This window comes from Ovis canadensis, chromosome 7, assembly GCF_042477335.2.
Source record: "Ovis canadensis isolate MfBH-ARS-UI-01 breed Bighorn chromosome 7, ARS-UI_OviCan_v2, whole genome shotgun sequence".
Lineage (NCBI taxonomy): Eukaryota > Metazoa > Chordata > Mammalia > Artiodactyla > Bovidae > Ovis > Ovis canadensis.
In genome coordinates, this window is record NC_091251.1 from 22,949,348 (window position 1) to 22,962,214 (window position 12,867).

Genomic DNA, 12,867 nt, shown 5'->3' on the forward strand with positions numbered 1-12,867 from the left:
ACTCAGTTAAACTCAAGTCTTAAGTTGATTAGAGTGACTGCTGTTCAAAGACCGTAACTAGTTTATTAATATATTTTAGCCTTAAGGTCTTATGACTCTGTAGGTGTAACCCCACACCTGAAGCGCTGTACCAAGGGCATTCAGAGCATATACTCTGTTTTTGCGAGGAACATCATTCCCTTCATATGTTTAAAGAATGCCTACTGTATACTAATCATTGGTGATATCAATGAATAAGGCACAATCACTGCCCCTGGAAAGACTGAGAGGCTCATGCCAACCTGTATATGTCATTTTGGAGGCAACAGGGATTTAATAAAGGAGACACATAACTCAGTCTGGAGACATGAAACAGAGCTTTTTAGAGGATGTAATGCTGGAACTTATAAGGATATACTGGGGTTCATCAGTTGGTGATCAAGCTAGAGACAGAGGTGGGAGGCTCAGTGGTAAAGAATCCACCTGCAGTGCAGGAGACTTGCCGGAGACACAGGTTTGATTCTTGGGTCAAGAAGATCCCCTGGAGAGGAAATGGCAACCGACTCCAGTATTCTTGCCTGGGAAATCTCATGAACAGAGGAGCCTGGCGGGCTACAGTTCATTGGGTCACAAAGAGTCTGACAAGACTAAGCGACTAACAACAAAAGCAAAGGTGGGGTGCAAGGAAGCATGGAGTGTGTGTGTGTGTGTGTGTCTGTGTGTGTGTGTATACAGTCACTCCAGAGAAAAGGGAGAACATCAAAAAAAGCAAGGGAGCAAAGCTCTGCAGATGCGCAGTATCATGCCTGCTTGGGTGTAAGGGACAGGGAGGCCTGGCGTGCTGCGGTTCATGGGGTCGCAGAGAGTCGGACACGACTGAGAGACTGAACTGAACTGAAGGGGAGTGCACGTGTGCTCAGCTGTGTCTGACTCTGCGACCCCACGGATTGCAGCCCACAGGGTTCCTCTGTCCACGGCATTTCCCAGGCAAGAATACTGAGTGGGTTGCCATTTTCTACCTCAGCGGATCTTCCTGACCTAGGGATAGAACCCCCATCTCTTGTGTCTCCTGCCCTGGCAGGTGGATTCGTTAACCACTGCGCCTCCTGGAAGTGGAGGACCAAAAGCAAATGCAAGGAGCTGCCACAAGATCACCAGGTGGTGAGACTGGGTGAGTCTCATCCGACGACCACGGACTGGTCTACATATATCAGGCCACTGAGATATTTTAAGGAGAAAAGGGACACGGTCAGATATTTTTGTATCTGAGAGTAGTAATAATGCCTATCAGAGCAGTATGTCACCAAAGAGTAAATATGCAGGATTCCAAATCTTCAAATCATATCCTTCCAAATACCACCAACCAAGAACTTAATAAGGGCATTATGACAACAGATATTACTAGGTGGGAATTTGCTTAAAATCATGACCTTGGGCTAAACCATATATATTAACTCATAAAGATTCCTTTTGAAAGTCTCAACTAGAAACCAGATGGGTCACATAATCTTCATTTCTCTGTTTGGCCTTGTGTTTTAAAAACTGTAGTGACTTTGGATGAACCATGTACACTTCACCTTCCCACAGACCTGGCAATTCCATACTGTCATATACCACACATCACAAACATCACCCATTCATGCGACTTGCTTGGCCTCTGCCTCTGTTCACATACTGCTATTCTAGTAGGAGGGAAGCCAGAAAGCCAAGTCCAAAGGAAGAGTGTTTTTCCCCAAGTCCTGGAGCGTACCTGTCGTCATCACACACCTCCCCTCCAACGGAAATCCCCACCATGATCATCAAAGAACACAAGAGGAGGGAAAAAAAAGAATGTTTAAAAGTCCTCCTAGGAGAATTTCCTCCTAGGGAAAAGGTCATAATTAATCTAAGATACATCTGTTCCTTTGTGAGTGACAGCACCCCTAACTCCAAGCTAGTAACCCTGAAAATACAAACTAGCAATCACAAGGGATGGACTGGTGAAAATTCTTCCCGTTAATTTCAGTGCTAAGGCAGAGAAAAAGGTGAAGGCACAATCTCTAATTGGAGGTATGTTAGTGATGTCATTATCTCATATGAATAGTACTTTTCTTCTTGCAAATAATCCATATTAAGTGATAATTCCCAACCAAAATGCTTTAGAAAATATTTATATTTTCCTCAAAATCTTTTAGAAGACATTAAAATAGAATGAAGATTAGCTCTTAAAAATTTAAGATAGGAAATTTAAGTATATATATGTAAAAACCTAATAAAGTAAACACTCTTGGTCACTATACTTTTATTGCATCTTATTCAAAAATACATGGATTACTTCTAAGTTCCCAGGAAAATGCAAACCTATATATACTGCCAAATTACCATAGCACTTCTTACAAAATGCTACGTGTTTATAATTACGGTAAAGGAAATTCTGCCATCTCCAAAATGTTGAGTTGTACATCTCTCACTAACCGTCTTGGCCTTCAAATTAATTTTGAAAAACTAATTCTAAGTTTGAGGTTTGGTTTGAGGAAGAATAACAATATTTGCAACTGCAACTATAAGCGGAATCCCACAAGTTACATTTTTTATCTACAATTTTATCAATGATAAAGCACTTCTTGTGAAATCAAGCCCCAGCCGCAAACAGCTTTGTTCAAACAAGAGTTGTCCACACAAATTATTTCTATTTTACTTCATCACTATTAGCCTAGAAGTTACTCACGAAAAGGGAGACAAATGGCACGGCTGTGGAGAATATAGTACTCCAGAGCTCTTAACAGTTTTTTTCTGTTTGTATCAGGTTCAAATATGTACAAAATGTATTCCAGTCACGATAAAGACTGCTTGTCTTTTTAACATGTAACTAAAATTGCGTGTATATTTTCCAGTGAAATTTAGTTTCTGAAAATGTACAAAACTCTCTAATCACAGTTTTAAAATAGTAGCTTTTGGAAACTGACAATAAATGAAGTAATTAATCTATTAAATACAAGTGGAATAAACCCACTCAGATTATGGTAAAATTGTCATTATACTGATTTAAAGCAAATCAACATACTAAGGAGGAATGATTCTGTGTATATCCTTTAATGAATATCTGCTGGAAAACACAAAGTGGCAGAAAAGTCTCTTTAACAGAATAGAAGATACATGCAATACCCCCAAATGCATAAACTCTAGCAGCACCATGAGAATACGTTATCTAAACTTTAGAAGAATTTAAATGTAATAGGTGTTCAAAATAGGAAATTTTCCATTAAGATAATCAAACTTTAAAAAATTTATCAGTATAAAAGTAGCTTCATGAGCTATTGCTGTATACACATATCTGCTCTCAAAAATATAACAGCAGCTATTTATCACTATATTACTATATATCTGAGAATCATAAATTCACAATGAACAAAATAAAAAATTTCAGTTTTCAGCGTTATATTTCAGTATTACCTTCTAACAGCCCTAGGAAACTATAAAATTAACTATTTCTATGAGAATTTTAGATAGCTTTATATCTTTAAAAATATCCTGAAGTTCAGTGAAAAATAACAAGTCAATTCCAAAATTCCATATAGCTGATACTATGAAGAAAACAAATCCCTCCTGGAATGAGAACGCAAAACCGTCCTCCATATTATATATATGTATATATAGATATATATATTATCAAGCATACAGTATTTTATTTAGTGTACAGATGACTCTTGAACAATGCAGGGAGTTAGGGGCGTCAACCCTCAATGCAGTCAAAAAGCCATGCCTAGCTTTCCAGGTGGTCCTCTGTGTCCTTGGTTCCACATCCATGGATTCAACCAACTGAGGATTGTGTGCTACTGTAATTTTCACTATTGAAAGAAATCCACTATCAGTGGACTCTGTAAGCTCAAACCTGTGTTAGATTAGCTATAGCTAATCGAAGACTACAGCCTCAAAGGAAGCCCTGAACACTTCAGTGGGTCAGTGTATACCTGTTCAGTCCCAAAAGGATATTATCAGTTAGGTTAAAAAAAATATTTTCTAAGAAAAAATAGCAATTCAGGTAAAACTTAATACTACTTCCCCCAAAGAAATTAGTAAACGTTTTCATCCTCATAATCTTCCTATTTTACATATCTCCAGACTTCTAAAGCATTCAAATAAATATACTTTTAAAAGTGTTAATTTATCAGAACTTCTTTAATGAAAATATTTTTGCATAGTTTATGACAAGGACACAAAACAGTACTGTAGCACTTGACTAAGGAATATCGAGCAGCTCATCCATTTTAAAATTTAGTTCAGCAGCATAATTTTTAAAAAATCAAAGAAAAGAGTAAATAAAGGTAACTCTATAATGCCAGTAAATAGAATTTAGATATAAAAGTTGTACCAGCTTAGTAAATAATAAAATACAAACGTAATTTTTAAAGAGTATTTGTGAATGAAATTATATGCCTGGGACTTGCTCTAAAAATACAAATGTGGAAGACTGGGTAGGATTAGAAATGAAACAAGACTGGCCATTTTTTCCTAAATTTTGAAGCTCAGAGATAGGCGCGTGGGAGTTCACTGAAGTACTATCTCTTTCAAATACATTGGAAACTTAGTGTAAGTTTAAAGACTAACAAAAAAATCTTGCTTTTCTCTTTAAAACTAAGTAGTACTTCTTAAAAAATAAATCAAGCTTATAGAATAACTAAACTATAAATACATTACTAAATTTTCAGGACCGAACAAAAACTCAGGGCCTTCTTCTGGCATGTTAATTAATGAATCAGTAAGATTTAGGCATAAAACTTAAATTTTAAGAAGAGCACAAGCTGGCTTGCTAAATAGCTATTACTATAATCAACTCAATCCACTTGACTGCCTAGATCACTATTTCCTGTATCCTTCCATCTTTAAAAACACACACACACACACACACACACACACACACAGATGTTCTAGTGATTTTGCTCCTAATTTAGCAATAAAATGGTATCAACTAGAGCAGAGGAATGTTGGCAGAATATCTTTTTTGCTATTCATTCTTTCCTGCTGAAATAAGTTCCAAGGAAGAAAGGCAAAAAAAAATAGTATACGCAAGCCTTAAAAACACAGATTTTAAATGTTTTTTTGCCATGGTAAAAAAGGATATTGTATCAAGTTTAAATATTTGTGAGTTTCAGATTTAAAGAGAAATTATTTTAATATTCTTTGTGTAATTTACAAAACATTGATCTTTTTTCTGTATAGTTTTCCTGACATAGAAACAGTTATTAAATTTCTGACACAACAATGTGCTTGTTTTGGGGATTAGACTAAAATGCACTGTTAACTAACTTGGTAGTACATATTAGGATCAAAAGTGCTGAGCTGTAAACCTAAAGTTGTTACTAACAACCCATGCAACCTAGGACAAATCATCTAATGTCCTAGAATTAGGACCGAATGTGTCAAAGGCACAAGCTTTCAAACTTTGATGTTTTACCCTATAATCCAGCCCACGCTAAAATATATATGTTACTGAAACAGTTTCTTCTCCTAATGTTGAGTTTTATTTTGTTTTTTCCTATTTAATTTTATATTTCATTTTTTTCAGAATGAAATGAATAATCTAAGTTGATTTCAAACCACCATAGTTTGAAAAATCCTAGATTACACCATCTCTGAAATCTTTAATGCTATTTTGATATTCTAACATTAGTTGTAAAATGATTTGGTTTTCTGTCTCAGGTAGAAATCTTAGTTTTAATCAAGTAACTTAGTGAGTATTCATTAATATTGATTGATAGAAAATAAAAACAAGTTCAGATATAAATCTTCTAAAACCCTAAAGTATTTTTTAAATAATAAGAAAACTCTAAGATTGCATAATGCCTTTAATATAACCAAAAGCTAAAACTGACCTGTTAAATTTCATTTTCAGAACTCAAATATCTCCTTGGCTAACCTATATATTCCAGTAGTCAAAGAAGCTGTATCTTCACATCAAAAAAAGTAACTCCTACTTGACTCCCAAGAACAGAGAAAATCAATAGATGACCAGTCACAGTTAGTAATTCCAAGCACTGAAGATTAGCAAAGTAATACACACTCAGAAAATTCTAGGTGCAAAACGTAGATTAGAAACAGCTTTACTGATGATAAATACAAAAATTCTTATTTCTTAACGCAACAGTATTCAATGCACATGTGTTGTTAAGTTTGAGCCAAAGAAATCAAGTTTATAATTATGCTCACTGTAGTTACATCTATTTACTAATTGGATGTGCTAAACAGGAAAGAAATTTTTGCTTTCCTCAATACAAATATTTTTAAAACTCCATATGAATCACATTGCTCTTTAGTAGTAACTGTGTATCTTAAAAACTAGTATGGTTTACTATCAGTGTAAACATAAGTCTTCAGACTGGATGAACCAAAAATGTTCACCCGTTCCGTCTTTCTTACAGCTATAGAAACGAGAATGCACTTATCCTGAAATACTTGGAGCATCGCCTCTATGAAAACTCCAAAATGCGCCTCTTTTATGCAAAATTATTTGCATTTTTAGAACTGGAATAGCCTCATAGCCAAACAGTTTCCCCCCCATTCATTCCTAAGAAAAATCTAAAATTACTTCTTCCTTGGGCTGAGCACGAGGTCTCAGTGTCTCTAATAAGTTTAATCCTGTACCCCTAATATTCAATTCAATCAAAATTAAAATTCTCATGAAAAAGAGTTTGGAGTATCTCACTTCACCATTCTTCTGAATATGCTAAAGAATTTTTTTTTTGAACTGGTCCAAAAAGAGATGCATGACAAAGGAAAACTTTTTTCTTAATTATAAGTAAAACTACCTAGGTCAAAAGATTCCAAACAAGGATAAAAATAAAGGCAATGACTGATAGGTATTTGTTTACATTTGCCGATTCTCAGATCTCCTTACATCCTAAAAGTACTCCAACATGGCCAATAATTATTGTAACTGGCTTGGAACATATTTAGAATAAATTGCATCTTTTTAAAGTATCAAATTCTTTAAAATTCAGAAGCACGTGAAGATTTATCTTCTGTTAGCTGATGTACAAAAGTAAGTCTGACATTAACAGGTTCATGCTGGAACTTACACCAATAAACCGTTTCCTTGTTTGAAATCATACAGTGAGATCACCTCTAAGCGATGGCAAAGCTTAATTTCAGAGTAGGAAACCTAATTTTTTTTAAATTTTTATGACTCTCAAGAACATACATGAAAATGGAAAACAGGTTAACAAAGAGGGTCTTTTACAGGCTGGGTTAAGAAATAAATAGAGGAGATTTGCAATAACACGTTGTCTCACTGAAAAATGATTTGTACTATAATTAGCTCAGTAGCCAGTTTTCTACTAAGGTAGTGGAAATTGCCCGCTCCAGTCCACCTAGGCAACTATAAACCATAAATCAGTAAAACTTTTCTGAAGTTAAGAGTTAAAAAAATAAAAAGTCTGACCTGGAATTTTAACTCAGGGTTGTAACTTTGCAAGATTTATCTGAAACCAAGTGAGTTTGTACACGTTACTTAATCATGACGGTCGAGCTGAATCTGTACCTATGTGAGAACGGCAGCGCGTTCTGAGTGGGTTCAGGCCGTGGCTCGGAGTTCTGCGTCATATCAGGCGCTCTCTCATCATCTGTCCCGTTGATGCTTTCTGGTGTTAAAGGAGACTGAAGATCCCCGCCTGCTGATTCCTTTAAAAAAAAAAAAAGGGCATGGGGATTTAAAAAGTGTTACAGTTTTGTTAAAATATACAAGATAATCTAAAAGTTAAAACTGACTCTGATATATGCTTACTTATGAAATATGGTCATATTTCAACTGAAATTTGAATCAAAGACTTAAAAAATGAATTAAACAGAAAAAAATTTAAAGCAAAGCAATGCACAAGAAAGCTATCTGAAATGATACAATTTAAAAATGTAAACATATAATTTAGAAATGTAGCTTCCAAGAACTAAAAAACTTTCAGGTTATATAAGCAATTAATTGGCTAGATGTTCAAATAATTATTTGAAAAAAAAATAAAATAAGACAAAACTGCAAGATTATTATTTATTATTTATGGGAGGATAGGAAGAGAAAGAATGAAATCTTAAGTCTCAATTTTTTTATCTACCATAGTTTTCAGTTCTTAGAGTCATTTAGAAAAGTAATTAGAAATATTCCTGTAACATTATATACAATGATGTTAGTGTATTTCAGCTTTTCTTGCCCGCTACTCATAATGAAATTATTTCTCTTTGCAAAATTTCCTGTTTTATTTCTATCAAAGTGAATTTAAGTTATCCCACTGGCAAAGAGATGGAATTTAAACCAAAGCTAACTCTGACACTTACTCTTATCACTGTCATCACCAGATTATCTAAATTTTATATTAGAAAGCAGAATGAGATGTCATTTGACAAACCCATTAAGCAGGGAAGGCCCCAGCACAAGATGGTTAAAGAGCAGCTTGGTGAACCCCTTATAATCTCTGACCAATAAAACTTCAAAACTGAAATATTAGGCTAAGTTAGGCAAGAAAATGAAAACTTTAGTGATCAACAGGGATGGTCATAATTTGTTAACGTAAAAGAATGTAAGATCTCCTCAATAGAAACAAGATGAATATGTGTAATATAGGAAATTGCTTATAACTAGAAAAAGAGGATGATATAAAGAGATATCTAGATTATGATAATTTATATACTTTATGTAACAATTATTACTCATGGAGAAGCACCAGAAAGAAATATGGAAAATATTAATGTGGTGAGATCAACTTTCTTTTCTAGGGCTTCTGGTTTCATACTGCTTTATGTGTTTTATTTCACATTTAAATATTTTAACTAATAGTACCATAATGCTATAAATTATACAAACTATCAAAAGATTAAAAGACTCCCTTCTTGATTTCACATCTTCACCTAACTATTATTCAGTAATTAATGGAACCTCCAGTTTGACATTTAATTTTATTCCTTTAAAACCTTTCTTCTGAATCTATTGTTTCTATTAACTGATAAATCAATGCACAAATAGTTTGCAGTATATTGTGACAACATGAAATTGTTTTACAACAAAGGCAAATCTTACTGAGGGAACAGTAACCAAAATGACTATCTCTTGATCAATCATGGGCCACATCAATTAGCCTGGAAAAGTTTTAAGCAGCCAGTAAGAAACCATGAGGTATTCATATTTGGTTTCAATAAATCAGGAAAAGTTTTTCTCCAAGAAAGGCCAAACTAAAATAATCCAGGTTGACTGTCCAGTCAACTAAATGCTAAGTTGGCCAAGAACTGATTTCAGTGAAAATGACAACAGAAATGAATTGTCTTGTTAACATGGAAGAGCACAACTAATATTAGCAATAAGGACCTGCTAGAACTGGTGGATAAGAGTGTAAGAGTGAAAAGGAGATTAGGATTAAGAGAGAGAGAGGAGGAGTCGTCTGATTTCAGGTTCTTACGACTTTCTGGAATGAAGTAAGAAAGCTGATGAGGCATGAGTGTTGGGGAGGATAGTACTGTTGATGCCACTGAAGCAGACTGTTCTCAGAGACAAGCTAAGAAGGAGAAAAGGAAGAAAGGGACTCAAGTTGCTTTTCTTCCAGAGGCTCAAATATTCGCTATATTTAGCAAAAGGCATATTTAAGTTACCCTAGATGCTATATCTAAAATGAAAACAAAAGCCCTGAGCATGCTTTATTTTTAAGGATGTTTGTAAAAAAAAAATAATAATCAACATTTGCTCAGGAGAACAAGAAAGAGTTCCAGCAGTACACGAGGGCAACGAAACTCCTTTGCCCTCCAGCTACGCCAACTACCACAGGGGCAGCCAAAAGAACTGTGTGAAACCTAGAAATTTTACATATGCTAAAAATAGCACTGCGAAACTTGTTTTATTTAACATATTCCAAATATCTAGTTGTTTTTAGATTAAATTCTGTGCAGTTTCCTTTTCAACTGTAGTTATTCCTTAAAAACGTTAACTTTTCATAAAACCTACATTTTATATCTTTAAATCAAATATCAAAATAAAAAGCATGAAGTCTATTTGGCAGAAACCAATAAAGTTCTGTAAGGAAATTATCCTTCAATTAAAAACTAAACAAAATTTTAAAAAGCATGAAGTATATCTGCTAGACTACAAACTTTGAAAAAGTAGGATAATTTCTCTTTAGAAAGGGATTCCTAAGCTAATATGGCTAGCACATCTATAGTGAAAGGAAAAATATATCAAATGATATATTCTTTGATCACAGTGATAAAAAATAAAAACTTTGCATTTTAAATATGAGAGTACCAAGGAAACCAAAACTAGAAGATATGACCATATTAAAAAAAAAAAGAAACCTGAGCAAGAATGTAAAAGATTCAGAAAGTGCTTAAAAATTCTCTTTCCTCATTTATGAAGTGGCAAGAAAGCCCTCCCCTGAAACACACAAAAAGCCCCAGAAATATCTTGAATCACATGGGAAAGAAATGATGTTGGCTCTCACTGCAGGCCAGGCCTTCAGGGTGCTGTCACCAGCCTTCTCTCAGGAGTCTGTTCAGGTGTATGTGCCACAGCAGGAGGGTGGGGTGTCTTTTACTTGAAGAAAAACAAATCTCGGGAAATTGTAGACAATCAAATTTGGTATGATTTATGTAATAAAGGTTCACAATCAGGGTTAAAGACACATATCTGCACTGTTCTTAATTTTGGGCTTCCCTGGCTCAGCGATTAAGAATCCATCTGCCGATGCTGAAGATGCAGGAGACCTGGGATCATTCCCTGGGCTGGGAAGATCCCCTGGAGGAGGAAATGGCAACCCACTCCAGTATTCTTCCCATGGACAGAGGAGCCTGGTGGGCTACCGTCCGGTCACAAAGAGTCGAACACAACTCTAAGAAAGATTCATAATCACGATTAAAGACATATGTCTTCACTGTTCTTACTCTGGAGAGCAAATAATTATATGAAGAGAGCTCTAGCAAATCTTTCCTGAGGTTGTAAACATTGTTCTTGTGATATCTGGTTCAGTAAATATGAAACTTGTCAGATGATACTATGACTAAAAAGGTATCATATTTAATGTATAGGCATTCACTAATTCTACAGGTATATTTTTGGGCTAGATATGTAAATAATATAGTTTAGGACAGTAACAGGTCTAAATGCAGACCACCTTTCAAAAAATCCATTTATACCAAGAAAATCTAAAACACTCAAGATTTATTGCATTTGAAATGTCCTTAATACATGATATAGTTCAAATCTCTGACCTTATAGATTCAAGAACCGCTGCTGAAAGAGATCAACTGACTTTCATAGGATAGGATAGCTAGTCACGTTATGAGAGGTTCTAGTAATCACTTACAAGAAACCAGTGCCATTTGGGCAAATACAATTTATTGCTAAAATGACCATTTTAAAAATTATGACATTTACAAATAAAAAAGGAAACTTTTATTTTCTCTGAATACATATATACACATGTAGAATCTATTTTTTCTATAAAGTGAATTCTAAAAAATCTTGAGGAAAAAGTTAAGACATACTAAATATAAATCAAGATAGCTACTACATATGTTCAATGCTACACAACCTGACATATTAAATGGAAAAAAAAAAAAAGCCCATGACTTTGGTTTGGCTGCAAACAAGTGATAGAATTAAATACATTTTACTCAATTTAAAAGTCTTAGTCAACTGGCAGCTAAAAATTAATTTTTTTTCAATTCCAATGAAGAAACATTTGGATTTACTTGATCATATAGCCCCTTTCTCTATTAAGTTAACTGAAATACAGTATTTTGCAACTGTGAACTTTGTAAGAAATTTCAGGCTTAAAGTCAATCATCACTCTTGATTATATATCATTGACTATTTAAATGATTCCCATGGAAACATAAGAACATAAGATCTTCAACAGATAAAAAGTTTTAAATTAATGTCTGTTATTTAAAAAGAGATGTGAAAGAACCTGACAACTAACATGTGAGTCCATGTACTCCTAGAGACGTTACCTTGATGAAGACAACATGAAGATTACGGCACAACCACACATTTATACCGCGTGTACAACCTTAGCTCAACAGTCTAAGAGGGAATTGGCTAACTCTGCTCTAAATGCCAGACTCCTTTCATCACAAGCCTTTAGGGAGATGGAAGGATTTCTCTATAGCAGTGTTGCTCAAAGTGTGATTCTCCAGATCAACAGTCTTCAGCATCTCTTGGAAACCTGTTAGAAGTGCACATTCGAAGGCCCTATCTCAGCCCTTCTAAATTTAGAAATGGTTGGGACTCAGCAATTTGTATTTTAACACTTCTTCCAGGGGCTTCTGATGTAGGCTTTACTTAATTAAGGCATCTGTATTTTTCTAAATAACACTGCCAAGGCTTTATATCATCATCTTCACCATTATAGTCACCTTACAACTCAATTGTTAACATTAAGCCTTTACTCCACACTAAGCACTGTGTAATCCTTACTTAATTCTCACGACAACTTTGTAAGGAAATAACTTATTCCCATTTTATGAATTAAAGAAAATACTAACGTGCCTAAGCTCAGAAAACTCATAAGGGTTAGAGTCCAGATCAAAGCCGAGCTCTAGAGTCTACATTATAGCCATTATTGCATGACACTGTCACCATGATATTATCGTTATCATATTTATTCCACCCAACAATCCTGTAAGGTAAGTAATGTAACATTAATGTTGCAGATAAATGTTACAGACTTGGATTAAGCAAATTTTTGAAGATCACATAGTGGCAGAAAAAGAATGTATGTCTAAATTTGACCTGAAAATACATATGCCTATCTTGTCTGCAATACAGCCATGAATAAAAGCAAAAGCTGTGACTATTTACTATTATCAATTATCACATTTAATCTCTTGATTCCCTTTGCTGAATTCCTGAGTAATATTCTATTCTCCAGGCAGAGTGTT

The 12,867-nt window shown here is 34.6% G+C and overlaps 1 protein-coding gene across 5 annotated transcripts in view; it reads right to left on the reverse strand.

Moving 5' to 3' along the window:
* The window catches only part of HOMER1 (homer scaffold protein 1), a 158,088-nt gene that overhangs the window by 57,604 nt on the left and 87,617 nt on the right, over positions 1–12,867 (reverse strand). For all 5 annotated transcript variants that reach the window (XM_069595383.1, XM_069595384.1, XM_069595385.1 and 2 more), the window contains exon 5: positions 7,496–7,635. In XM_069595383.1, the coding sequence (XP_069451484.1) occupies positions 7,496–7,635 (140 nt within the window). The remainder of the gene's footprint in view (positions 1–7,495; positions 7,636–12,867) is intronic.